Source organism: Botryllus schlosseri, chromosome 13 (genome assembly GCF_051294905.1).
Source record: "Botryllus schlosseri isolate E-star chromosome 13, Bs_hap1, whole genome shotgun sequence".
NCBI lineage: Eukaryota > Metazoa > Chordata > Ascidiacea > Stolidobranchia > Styelidae > Botryllus > Botryllus schlosseri.
This window is the reverse complement of record NC_137248.1, coordinates 16,713,143-16,727,612: the sequence shown is the minus strand read 5'-3', so window position 1 is coordinate 16,727,612 and position 14,470 is coordinate 16,713,143. Positions and strand designations below refer to the sequence as shown.

The following is a 14,470-nucleotide window of genomic DNA, read 5'->3' as shown; positions in this document are numbered from 1 at the left end:
GGCAGGTCAAGAAATAACAGCATACAACAAAGTGACTAACAGCAATCGGCCCGCCCGGAGATGCATCATGATTTATACCTTGCCTTAAATTCTCGAAAACACCCCCTTCATCAACTCTGCCGGTGAATCTAATCACATGGGCTGAGAAAGGTTGAAGTTTGATAGTAATATGTAAAACTACCAATATTAATGACGAAATTCATTAGTGATTCTGAAAAAAAAATCGCAATACAAACAGTTCCTTGCCGTTTCCAATGCCCACACGCGATTTAGGTTCGTATTATAGTAAGCCTATCATTAAATAGACGAGTCCGGAGTTCGCCGGAAATATAGACATAGTCACTGTAACATGGCTATTTGGCGCCCAGCTCGTTCTCTACGAATATGCCCAGGAATGCGGCCTTAGGCTACTTGAGTAGTCGAAATGCGGCCGTGAATGGCCAAAAGGTTGGCCACACCTGTCGTAAAAGTACGCTATTTATATCTTATCCACACATAGTAGAAGCGTGTTTGAAGCTAACATGGTTTCGATGCTGTCAACATTGTGTGTCCTGGAACTGACCCAAAAGTGGAATTAGATAATTTAAGAACATATAGCTGCTCACCGATTTAAATTTCAACCCCTTTTCTAAGAATCGGGACAACCGACTTTTATCCCTATAGTTTTGACAAATTGATTTTTGAGGTCGACCATCCTATAAAGTCTTGCCACTATTTCTCACGCGTGTACGATTTCGTCAAAGCAATGTTTGGTTGGTTCTAAATAAGCATATAGATTATCTCCATGTCCTCGCTGTATAATCAAATACCAATATTGTGTTTAGTTTATGATCCCAGTTTTAAATAGTGCGGCCCGCGAATGGATTCAGATGTTGAATGCGGCCCGCGAGCTCAAAAGTTTGCCCACCCCTGGATTAAAAGGAGTTACCGATGTTTCTTGTTTACCATTATTTTATTAATAACTATACATTAACTCTAACTTCCTATTAGTCCTAATTGCCTAATAGGAGCCAACACTGGTATCTCGATTCAAGCAAACCGACCAAACGACATGTAGGCTACTTTCTAGTTGTTCGGCAACTAATATATTTTTCAAATGTGCATCAACAATTAGAACTAGAACTACTGAATTTTGAAAATCTGGAACTACAACTAGCATTAGAACTACACACTTTCCAATATCTGCAACTAGAACAAGAGTTAGAACTACTCAATCTTCAAAATCCCTAACGAGAACTAGAACTATACTAAAAATCCGTTAGGTAGTTGACCGGAAACTAACTAAATGGATAGTTTGTACAAGTGTGGTCTGATGTAACACTTTCCATCTCGATCATACGGCTATCTTTCTTTTTGACACTTTGTTTGTTCCTTTCATTAGCTTTGTTGCATTCGCCAATGACCATGGTCAAACCATAGTCGACGATTATGGTTGAATCGAAGATATCGGGCCCAACATTTGGGAGAAGACATCGATTTATTTATTCTCGACTCTGCAAAGTAAAGTTACCGTGGCAGAGTCCATAACCCATAGTTACGTCATACAGTTCCGGGCGAAGGCGAATAGCCTGAGAGATTTTTCATCCGATTCCGGACGAATAGCAGCTGCGCATACAAAACTGTTATGCTTAAAGCGACAAACACATCAATGCGAAAAGCAAAGGATGGACATTATCGAGGAATATGAACTTCAAAAATAAAACTATATACAGGGTATTGCTTCAGAAACTCTTGTTGTGCTTGTGACTAACAGTAAATTCGAGCGTTTGCATTTATAAATGTGATCTTTTCGAAAATCGACCAAAATGAAGACATCGCTTGACCCGTCGACCTGGGAACAAGGAAATATCCAATAGTTCGTCCGTTTACAAACAATGCAATCAATATTGCCCTATAGGGCAGTGGTTCTCAAACGAGGTAACGATTGGAGTGATCAGGGGTGCCACGAGAAAATAAGGTAACTAGGGTTGTCGTAGACATGTGACAGAATTTATATGGGAATCAAAAGTCTGAGAATCATTCAGTCTGAGGAGGTGACCACTGGTATAGAGTTCTATCGTAGTCCAGTCATTGTTTTTAGCACATTTCGTTGTATTTTTCCCAGTTCGGACCTTGGTATAGATTCAACGAATTGTACTCCTCCTCGCAAGTGCTTGTGTTCCAAAAGATTCTCTGAAAATATGAGAAAGAATTTCTGTCACTGTCAAAACAATATCTGACTATTTGAAACTATGACGGGTCTATGAAAAGATAACTGTTGGTAGCATTATAGATAAAGTTGAATGGGATGATTGCCCGTCTTACCTGCTCCATTGCTCCGAAAACAATCACAATATCCAAGACATTACCTATCCACAAGACCACAACAGGAATCGTTGCACTATATTGCTGATCGGAATTGAATCGATTGCGGCCTTTCAAAGCCCAAAAAACGCAACATTACTACGGAATTTATATTGACCCCTTTATATGATGATGATAAGTATTAATTTTGCAATAAGTATAGATAAAATCACCGAAGAGCAACGAAATAGCAACTAACTCAGTGGTTCTCAACCGGGGGTCCGCGGACCCCTGGGGGTCCGCGAAGCCTCTAAGTTTGCAACATGATTGATTACCTAATTTTTTAAGCTACGAAGTTCATGAGGCAGATTGGCTTCGTAACTGCTTAACCTTCAGGACTTACATAAACAGAATGGTCGTCTGAAATGAAATATCCACGCTAGTGGTTCTTAACCGGGGGTCCGCGAGGCCTCTAAATTTGCAAAATGACTTATTACCAATTTGTAACTTTTTTAAAATTAGGGAAATGACGAGACAGTTTCGCTTCAAAACTACTAAGGCTTCAGGAGTCACATCAATAGAATGACACTATATGATATGAATTATCCGACCATGCAAACTAACTTTTATTACCAATAGCATAGGCCTACTGATACAAGCATATTGTAGTTTAGAGATGTTTTGTTTAGGTTTGGTGAAAATTATTTTTACTAAAAAGGGGTTAAATCCACATCATGGAATCCATTTTCTCCTATGTTATAGCCTACATATGTGGCAGTCCTGCTCTGCAATACTGCCATTTATATCAGTTGTATAATAATTGCGTCGTGGTTTCACTTGCTCTTTTGTATCCAGCCGCTTCGGCGGTAGGAAACTTGACAAAGTCTCTCCAGCAGTTGCTGAATCGTGTGTGATTAACTCAGGTATTTTACACATATAACCACTATATATTCCAGAATATCTTGAAGATGAGCTGCAGACAGAAACGACTAGTCTGGACGTGATAATTTCATTGAAATCTATTTCTCAATTTGGGTGTCAAATAATATGTTTCGATGACACACGAAGGTGTCGTCGGAAGAGTCAGGTGGCAATGTTACATTCGCCTCCACCTTTACCATTTTGGAAATGGATTTTCGAAACTTGTTCATATCACATCGAAATGCGTGAATTTTCAAGACACGACCACATAATTTAAGAAATGCAGCTGCAGAATACATTCCGGAATAATAAAATTCCGGCCAATTTGTACATATAGTATGATTTTATTATCAGGAACGGTCATTATGTGGCTGTTTATCACAAGCCTATAGTTGATATATGCAAATGACAGATGCCGGTGGCAAGACAATTGGGCTAAATTTGAACTAAAACTTGAGGGGGTCCGCGGGGTCCGTGACGGTTCAAAAGGGGTCCGCGAAGACAAAAAGGTTGAGAACCACTGATTACTAACTGCTCGTTACCACTCAAAAATCCGTAGGATAACGTTTTAAGTACTGAAGAAAAACGAAATACATACGAAAATGTTAGGTACGCAAGTTGTTAATATTTTATTATACTTGGCACACGGCCTACGAACGATTGTCGACCCCTGATATATAAAAACAAAACAAAAATTAATACATCCATCAATGTGATTGCCTAGCGGTATGTATGACTGACAAAAACTAGAAATTTATTCACCATGTCTCACCATTCACGATTTCATGTATATCTTCCACAGTTAAAGCAGGATCGTTCCGTACAACCAATGCTCTCGGAAGCTGCCCGCGATTTTCATCGGCAATTCCAACTACACCGACATCATCAACTTTCGGATGTCTAATAATGACGGATTCAAGCTCTGCCGGAGACACCTATAACAACATTGATTTTATTATTGGCGGTATGATATTAGGGTTACCATATTTTAGGAATACTGGAGTAAAATCCTGAAAATATGGTAAATTTTTCCCGAGATTTTTCGTTGGTTGACTAACCCGTCGGACCGCTACTTGGCCGATGGTTTCCTATATCTTAACCAATATTCACAAAAAAGAGGACATTTAGGCGTCCTCCGAGGGCACTTTCAAAAAAGTCATAAAAGAGGATAAATCCTCTTAAAGGACGTATGGTAACCCTATATGATATAAATTAATTCTTTTACCGATATGTTACCTGAATAGTGTTATATTTGATAACCTCTTTCAATCGGTCAACGATAACCAGTCTGCCATGTTCGTCGACATGGCCCAGATCTCCTGTCCTGAACCAACCGTCACTGTCAAACGCAGTAGCGTTGGCTTCGGGGTTTCTCAAATACCCCTTTGTGATCTACAAGGAAATATTATTAAAGAAATTTTAAATATCATCCGATGTTGTATGTTATTATGACAATTCATCTTTATATTTATTTGTTCAATTTCGAATTCCTTGCTGCGCCGCGAGTGGCTATAAGTTTTCAAAGGACGTCGGCAACAAAACAGTTTTAGAACCTCTGCTGCCGATAAAATCCGAAATAAAACCAGGCATCAAATGTAATAGGACACATAAATGAATGGTATTGAATCATTAAAAAAACGACAGTTGTTTAATGAGCCGGTGAAACTTAAAACAAAATCACCTACGGGTATCTCAAATCCGTGCTTACCAGAGACTAGCGAATGCCAATCCAGAATTAATTTCACATGGTATATCCAAATAACATTCCCTATATATCCGGCAACGAATGAAATCTTATTGAAGATTCGAGAAGAAATTGTATACATTATTACAAATTCTATGTTCAAGTTCGAATCTAAATCAATTTTCAAGATAATCATAAATCCAAATCCTATCCTAATCCAGCTAAATTCTTCACATTCGTTTTGTTCAGCATAAAATCCAAATCCATGTTCATTGGTCATATCTGCTTCTCACCTGAGCACCGCGAACTCGAATCTCTCCGTCGCAACCATCTTCACATTCTTGCTCCGTTGCAACATCAACAATCTGCGGCAATCAATTAAATATCCGGTGACTACATCTCACCTGTTTTAAAAGAGTCGGTCATATATAAGCGCTTACCTTCAGGTCAATATTTCGATTAATCGTTCCACTCAAATCGACAGCTTCGCCGGGGGCTATCGCACCGACCGATATTGCGCCTGTTTCAGTCATTCCGTATGCTGAAATGATGCAGAATTGGCGTTTGTTTCAACGCGTATAAGTATGTTATATATAAGTATGTATGTAATATGTATATAATATGTAGGTATGTAATATAAATTCACAGTTAACTCCGCTCAACTCGGACATCGGATAATCCGTGCAACCCTATGTGAATCCAAAATGTTCGGAACGGCAAAAAGTGCAAATTGCAGGAAAATTACTCCCTGGATTATTCGGACAATTCCATGCTTAATTAGGACACAGTTTTGCAATCCCTATCGTTAGGTCGACACAACAAAAGGTACTTCGTTCGTTTTAACAAACAATGGATTTGCATTATGAGTGATTATGGTAAAACACTGACTATCAACGATGTAGTAGTCGACAATAAACTCATACATAAGGCAATGCCAGGTTCAAAGTCGCTTTTACTTCCCTACAATTGCATCCGCAACTTGTAGAACAGAATAGTACAGAAGGGTTTAGCAGAAAATGTTACTTTTCGCCCGAAAGTTGTTGTTGTTTGTGGAATTCACGATGTTAGTCGACTACTATGGTCATTTACACCAGGCCGATATCTTTGATTTATATTCCGTGACTGCCGACTTATAGCACGGCCCACTTCTAGGCTTTTTGTAAGCACGGCCGACTTACAGCACGGCCTACCGCTTAAGCCCATGATGAAAAATTTATTGTAGGACTGGATCTGAGGAATCACTGTAATATTTCCCTATATGTGTGTGTTACGCAGTAATATAAAGTATATGTTGAATCGTTTGGAATCGAAATACTGTACAATACAACTAACGTGAAGGTATAATTCTTGTGCGTTTTATGCGGTAATTGCCCATTACTGCAGTATAACGCTGAGTCAAGTCAGGTCAAGTCATTTTTGAAAAGTGATTCGAGTCAATTCATAAGAAAAAGTTAACTCGACTCATCCTAACACTGCTTCGTAGTTCATGATAGCCGAACTAAATCGACAACTGCACGATGTACAGAGATTTTTCACCATCATTTGATATCAAGGCATTGATATCAGTCTTGGAAAGCCAGTGCTTGATCGGAAGATGAGGACCATACGAAGTTTAATTTGGCAAAACACAATGTTTCGATACGTTTTTTCTCGAGTTATGATGATGCAACTTTACCTGGGCAGAATGTAACGCCGTACTTCGTCATCACGCGCTTAATGATGTCCAGCGCCAGCGCCGCTCCACCGCCAATTAATACTTTCAAGGAAGATAAATCGTAGTTGTCATGGATGGATGTGTTCGCCATTGCGATCAGAGTTGGTGGTACACAGACAGCTATGGATATCTAAGGCAAAAACGGAAATTACGATTACTGAACTAAATGGAAGTTGTGGATCTAATATGTATTGGCTACTGACTCTATTCGTCAATTCAACGCGAAGATGGTTTTCGAAAAAATACTTTGCATTATTTTGCATGTATTGCATAATTGAGAGGTCAGCAACGCGCGGCCAGCCCGGTGTTTATTTGCGGCCCGCGACCTGGTTTCCGATTTCGTAAAAAAATATATGCGATTGTTGTATTTCCAAATTCTTGAAATAAGGATATTTTAAGAATCGTTATCGATATCACAATGATTTCTTCCCCTCGTCAAAGGGGACAGGCCGATGTGACCGAATCTACCTCTCCCTGACACTAGCAATGAGCAAGTTCCGGACAACATAATTGATCAGTCTTATGCGCTCGCAATTAACAGACCATCTTCAAGCTTTTTTGACACTGGCAAACCAGCAACGACCTATCAGCGTCAAGTCACAGCAAAGCGCGGGCGGATATCGGGTGTGGGACCTTCTTCAAAATATACATCATACTATATTCAAAACACATAATTGACCGATTTGTAATTTTTTAACCGATGTCTACCACCCATGTCAGACATCATCCAGTTATATTGATTTAAACAGATAGTCTGGTACCAAATAAGGTTTCGACAATAAAATCTTGCCGCCCTCGGCGTCTGTCGCGTTCGATGAGTGGCCCGCCACTAAAGGGTTGTTCCAAAATAACTTCTTTTCCAAATTTCACTCGCTTGGTGATAAAATCGTCAGGTTGCCTAAACAATTGCTACACACCAAATTTGGGTCAATTGCGACCAGTAAAGGCCGTGCAATCTTCCATTGAAATTCGACCATTTTTCAATTTATAGTATATTTACGGTGGCTAATTTCGACACTTCGATATGACGAAATATCGTGTTCCAGGCATGCCTGAACGGAACGTGAAGCCTTTTTCACGGATTTACATCTTGATACTTGGCTGTGATAGAGTTGAGATAATGAAATTGCTAATTATTGAAAAATTAATTTGACACTGATTCGCAGGAAATGAGTCAACGAAATTGAAACAGTGTCGTCAAAACGATAGTGATATATATTAGCAAATAAAATACTTTTAAGGCTGAAATCGGGCACCATGAAGAGAAAATGGACTGACGCACCGGCAAAATACGGCAAAATATATTTCGCAGGTTAATATCGATAACCGAAAGTATCTTTTGTCGTGCCGATGTGGGAGGAATGATAGACAGTTCAATACCACACAAGAATGTGATCCAATGAAAAGATAACGGATAAGCAAACATTGCACAGTGAGTTTAACATGGCGTAGGCCTATCTACGGCGTCGTTGTCTCAAATACCGAAACACGAGAGCAGCATCGCTATCAACCTAATTATGACCTGAGATTCCTTGAACATCGAATCGCGAGATACTCGAGTTCCCCTAATATAAATGTCTTGAGAATGATGTGGGATCTCTGAGAGTCGAAATAATATATCGCAAGTAGTAGTTCGCTTGCCAGAGGAATATAGCCATATTACCGCAGGATATCGAAAAAAAAATGTCGTAATGCGTTCTGAAGATAACACCCACAAGCTCATTTGCTCTGTTTACGTTAAATTCACACTTGTGCGATAAAAGATATCGGCTGAAGTCTCGGAAATATATGGTACTGTATTTTACCAGCGTGGCAATTTGCTTTCTCTTTATGGTCCCAGATTTCAGTGCTGATAGTATTCATATGTGATGTATATCACTATCGTTTTCACGGGGATCTTTCAGTGTAGTTCCAGCTTATCACTATCATATTCATTTTTCATATGTTAGCAATTTCATCATCCAATCTCAATCACAGGCCTTTATCAAGATGTAAAAGCATGAAAAAAGCATAATTATCACTTCAGACATGCCTGAAACAAGATGTTTGGTCATACCGAAGTGTCGAAATTTGCCACCGTAATTTCTATTGTTTCAAAAATGGTCGAAATTTCAATTCAAGATTGAACGGACTTTACAGGTCGGAATTGACTGAAATTTGGTGTGTAGTGTTTTTTATGCAACCTGACGATTTTATCACTAAGCGAGTGACATTAAAAAAAAAACGTTATTTTTGAACAACCCCACCCGCCACTCATTTTTAGTTGGCGAAACTTGGTACAGCCAATGAAGGAATACTTTTATGCAGCGTGACGCCAACGAATCGATTTGAGCGAACACCGGTCTTAGCTACCTAGTATAAGCCTGCCGTAAATACATGGGTGGAAATACATGAATTGATGCGTTTTCCAACATTGCGCAAGGCGTAAATCACACCATTTGCACCTTCAGACCATTTGCACCTCTGATTAAAATTTAGCTTTGAATGAAACCCACTCCAAGGGGCTGGAACGACTGAAATACACAAATCTCTATGGAGATCTATTCCAGGAGGATAGTTAGTTAAAGTACAGCACCCTTTTTCAGACTATTTGGAATAGCTGCATAAGAATTGGTGTACTTGAGTCGCTTACAAACCGTTGGAATGTGCGTGGAAGCATAATTTAGTACCAGAATATGACGTTCAACCCGATTTGCACGTACGTAATCATTCTGATGGATGAAATACACGATTTTCGTTTATAATGTGTACGAGATTACTGCTCACCTTATATTTTTCAATATTTTCGAAGAATTTACTAATACTGGCAACCTTCTCTATAACTGTCTTCAAGCCGGTTGCAACATTTCCGAGGACGAACATAAAACCTCCGGTGTGATACATCGGGCGGTCCACGTAGAACGTTTGTGATGGATCTCTGTCAACGAGCCTGTAATTTTTCAGAAAGTGGCACCATTATAAATTACTGCCGTTTATATATATGCGTGCAATTGACAAACTAACAATCTCCTCCCTAATGTCGCGGTGTAGTTTCGATGAGTCATGGCTACGCATTTCGGAAGTCCAGTGGTTCCGCTAGATTGCGGTACGATCGCAATGTCATTTTCCACATCCACAGCAATCTCAACCAGGGGTCCTGCAACGCACGCCAATGCTCATGAAATAATATTTGATTCTACTTGAAACAATACCGAGATCATCGTTGTTCAAAATCTGGTCAAGAGTGATGAATTCCGTGCTGGTACCGATCACGATGATAGTCTGAAATTGACGCTTTATGATTGAATCGATGCTCCGATATTGCGTTGCGCAGCACCGTAACTGCCGCACCCCAAACCCCCCAATTCAGGGGGGGCGAAAAGGTCTATGCCCTTATGCTGACCGAAGACTTCGTTATATATACAAAATACATATAGGTTTAATTGTCCATAGGCGCCTAAATGACTGGCGCCGAATGTTCCTGTCATTGCAATCTGAACCTCACAAGACAAATACCATCCCGTTGGGAAAAATTTTATGCCAGTGAAGAAATACTAATTTGAAATCGTGTGCGTCTCTTCGTTTAGAAGCCTACGTTTGGGCGATTCTATATTTTTTGATATAGCAGACTTGAAGTCACGAAATGACATCATGTAACGAAGTCATATCAACGGGTCCGCCTGCTCGAAGATGTTTAATTATTATTTACGGGCCCTCTCGTTTTCAAGACTCTTTTCACTCAGCTCTACCGTTAAATCTAATTACGTGAGTAGAGAGGACAATAAATTGATAGCATAATATATATGCAATCGCCGATCTAATTGACCGATTTTATGATAAATTATCGAAAATTTGCGCGCCTCGCGCTGGCTCACAGTACAGTACAGATGATTTCATGACAAACGCGAACAACGTGATGGAGGGGTCGTTTCATCACCCTATCGGAGCCCAAGACCCACGTTTTTTGGGGCCTGACGAGGTGTTGTTTCGTTCCTGCCAACGGGTATACGCCCGAAGATGTTCAATTATTATTGAGTGGTCGTACCTTTTCAAACACACCTCACTCAGCTCTACCGGCAAATCTGATAACGTGAGCAGAGAGAAGATAAAAATTGATAATATATATCCAATTTCCGATCTTACTGACCGATTCAGTCATCAATTCTAGAAATTTGCCGCGCTTCGCGCGCTTGGACGACATAAGCTGATTCACTGAACAAACTCCCAACGGATACGATAAATAGTGGTAAACAGGGTATCGTCGGAGTGTACTCTGGGGGGCGAAGCCCCCCAGAAGTTCAGTCTATAACCCATTGGGGGACCCAAGACCAAAGTTTTTTTTTTTGGGGGGGGGGCTGACGAAGTGCTGTTACGGCCCTGGCATTGCGTATCATTGGACAAATGTACATATGCCCTATTTGTAGTGCATTGCGTATCATTGGACAAATGTTCATATGCCCTATTTCTATGTTGTTACCTCAGATTCCAGAAGTAGGCCTATTCGGATTATGGATTTGTGGGTACACAACAATAGCAATACCCGCATTCATACTGTATGCAGTTGCTCAACAATGATTCTGCAAATTGCATGAATACGTTGCAAAATTCAACGATGGGAGCTGTTGTCGATGACTAAGTCTAGTTTCAATAACTCGGAACTATGTAGGCTATCACTTGCAAGATGAGCTGTTCAAGAAATATAAATGATCGCGATGATTGTAAAATGCCTTAGCGACTTGTAACTGTGAGAAGGTTGCGCAGTTGATGTGTATACCAAGGGTCAGCAACGCGGTGCCCAACGCAGTTTTCTATCGGGGCGTTGCTAATTTTCGCCCATGCGGAAACATAACGGAACTTGAGTTGATATTCCTGGGTCTCGATGCGGAGATTGCCGATTGGGCGCGCAGAGCGGCAACGCAACTGAGCCTTGAGACGCTGCTGTGGGTCACGGTGAGTGAGGGTTTTTTGTTCTTGGTAAGGGGCAGAAACCCTGCCCGGTGCTATGAATGCCCAAGTGAAGAAATCCAGCTATTACCGGATAAACAGCGGGAGTACCTGGTAGCCCGTGGCATTAATCAGTACCCAAGAAGTAGCTCTTGGTTTCAAGAAGTTTGGTGACCCCGTACAAACACTGTTAGGTCTACTCGCATAAGTGATGTGTTTGGAGCGAACTAAAGCACCTCGAGAAAATTAACTCCATTCTTCACTGACTTCATCGTTTCGAGAGCATATTCACTGACGAAAACTAGTTTGGGGCGTGTGATGCTAAACTGCTGCAGCATCTCATCTGAACGGGAAATACAGCTTGTTGTGCAATTGAATAGTATAAGCGTCGTTTTGCGAGTCTTGCCTTTTCTGTGAGCGGGATTGCATGGCGCCACCGCTGCACCAGTCGTCATGATGGCATACATCACACAAACAAACTCCAAACATCCATCGGCACATATAGTAACGAAATCGTCTTTTCCGATACCAAGAGATTGCATGTAGGCCGCGCATTTTCTTGAACGGTCGTGTAATTCCATGTAAGTGATAGATTTGCCGCCGCTAGAAGCGTCAATCTGGTGGAATATATGAAGGTAAATATGCGCTGATTCGGATATTTAAGTCGTCACAGTGACAAAAACAAAAAATCCTCTATCTATATTATTATCGCCGAAATCGTGGCTTGTCCCATGTTTTTTGTAGTGGCGCTAATCAGACTGATGGGAAGGGTGATAATAAAATGTCTTTGAATACATCTAATTGTGGATATATATGCTAATGGTCGGTAATCCTGTACATATGTGCTGATACTGCAGAATGCTGAATATTAACTTAATTTGACAGTCTTTGTATAGCCAATATGGATAGCCCACGAATGTAAGCATTTGGGCGGTGGTTTATTTTATCGACTCATGAACATACTCTCCACACTGCGCAATGACATCACATGCACGACCAACGTGACTTCGTGACACAAAACATGGGCTGTATAAATGCAGTCACTTATTCTGACCTGATTCCGTTCTAATCGTGAAACTGGCTTCTAATCGATAATCCTAATTCACAGCCATTGTATATTCTTCGCATTCATATTACGATGGTTATACTATTCTGTTAAGATATGATCGATCACATAGTGATATATAGATAGATCAAGGTATATAGTTAGAAGCAACTTTCATTTCTTAAACTCTGACGGTGTCACGCACTATCAAATTTTGCGATCTCCTCGTCGCGCGACATTTGGTTGAGATTGAAACTTAACGATCACAAACAGGGTGAAGGTTAATCAAACATCCACTAAGTAGCACTAGCATCGGTTCAGTTGTGCTTCATTTTATCCAAGTGAATAGAGAAAATGTATAATCTTACGATTGCCGTTTCGTCTTCATACTTGTGAGTGCGGGCGGATTCCCATGCTAGTTCTTGCAAGGACTTCTTCGATTCGAATATTTCGTTTCCGAAGACAGGCATAACTTTGCGTTATACGGCTACAGTTTGATTCCTAAAATCGGAATTACAATTATACGCGATTTCGATTCAAGTGGATTTTATGTGGCAACGATCTCATTTTCCATTTGCTATCTTCTCTAACCTAAATGACTAGCGGTATATATCCTGATCTGCAGCAGTTATGTCGATTCGCAACAAGAAACTGCAACTGCGAAGATTTTATGTCTCATCGCAATCGACCGTGTCGCATATATATAACTCATATACGTCAAGTTTTATAATGACCCTGCACCTGAATATATTGTATAAGCATTCGACCTATTTAAGATGTTTACGTCAACCGTGAATAAATCGTACCGTCAGAACTAGAACGCCAGATACGCAAATGCCTGCAGCACTCGTGAGGTACAGCGTACAATCGAATCATGTTTCTAATCTACTGTCGCACTCATTTAAACTTTTGGTAAATTTGAGAACGCTACCAATCGTGTTGCGTAGTCTGGCATGTTGTGAGAAGACGTTTCCATTCAAAAAGTTGCGGACTGCGAAGTTACTCATTCGTTCATAGCGCAAAAGATTGTTTTATGAACGAAAAATCTTTTTATAATTCGAGATGTTGTCGTTGTTTGGGATTCATATCGTTATTATCTCAATTTACAGCGAGTCGTTAGTCTTTACTTTTATTCCTAATTCTGACTCTCGACAGGGGCGATAGGGGTTAGGCCTAGAATCTAGCCCGACTATAAAATAGAGGACCTTGAAGATGCACCTCCAGATCTTGGTTCAAGATTGGGGAGTCCCTCGGTTGGTCGCCAAATCGCAACCCACTAGTGTCTCGGCATTGGATAGTGGGAGCCAGTTCATGCTTCAATTTCTTATGGGACAAAACGAAGTATCCATCTGCTCATTGTACATTCCGTAATTTTAATTCGATGTCTGAAATTGTCGTGTTAACATCCATATGCAATAGCGAATATCTACTAAATTATATAGTAACAGATGGTTAGTAACGATGTGTGTGATTCAACTACTAGGAGTTGCCTGTACTCAATCCGGTTTATCTACTGTATCCATCTACTCGATTGGTGTTAAGAACATTGAACTATATAATAGTATATATGTATCGTATATTATAAACCTAATTATTGACTCAACTTTTGAATAATATATTCTCATATTACCCGAAGTTTTTCGAGCTGGCACTCATCAGAGCTACCATCGAATGCGAATATTAACCATAAAGCATACACGAAACGTGTGACAAGATAAAAGACGTATATGCTGCCTAGGTATACCTTTATATGGCTGTGGAAAGTACGCGGCACGCACTCTTCGAAATCGATATATAAATAAGAAGTGCTCACACCTTGTTATACCAAGTAAACAGGAAGCTCCATAAACAGAGCCATGCTTTTTCACGTATGTCATCGAGTTCACTCTGCCAACTGATT

The 14,470-nt window shown here is 40.2% G+C and overlaps 1 protein-coding gene across 2 annotated transcripts; it reads right to left on the bottom strand.

Annotated features, from left to right (window-relative positions):
• Positions 1–1,458: 1,458 nt before the first annotated feature.
• Positions 1,459–13,595, bottom strand: LOC145454147 (uncharacterized). Of its 2 annotated transcripts, XM_080332169.1 has the most exons (12): positions 12,939–13,593; positions 11,932–12,142; positions 11,762–11,868; positions 9,794–9,863; positions 9,606–9,738; positions 9,369–9,531; positions 6,564–6,732; positions 5,329–5,429; positions 5,182–5,253; positions 4,441–4,596; positions 3,977–4,139; positions 1,459–2,172 (listed from the first exon to the last, which is right to left on the bottom strand). In XM_080332169.1, the coding sequence occupies exons 1-12, from the start codon at positions 13,038–13,040 to the stop codon at positions 2,054–2,056; spliced, it is 1,566 nt and encodes a 521-aa protein (XP_080188295.1). In that variant the 5' UTR covers positions 13,041–13,593; the 3' UTR covers positions 1,459–2,053. The 2 variants fall into 2 exon arrangements, with proteins under 2 accessions (XP_080188295.1, XP_080188294.1); XM_080332168.1 differs by having other exon boundaries at positions 11,762–12,142; positions 12,939–13,595.
• Between the last annotated feature and the right edge of the window lie 875 nt (positions 13,596–14,470).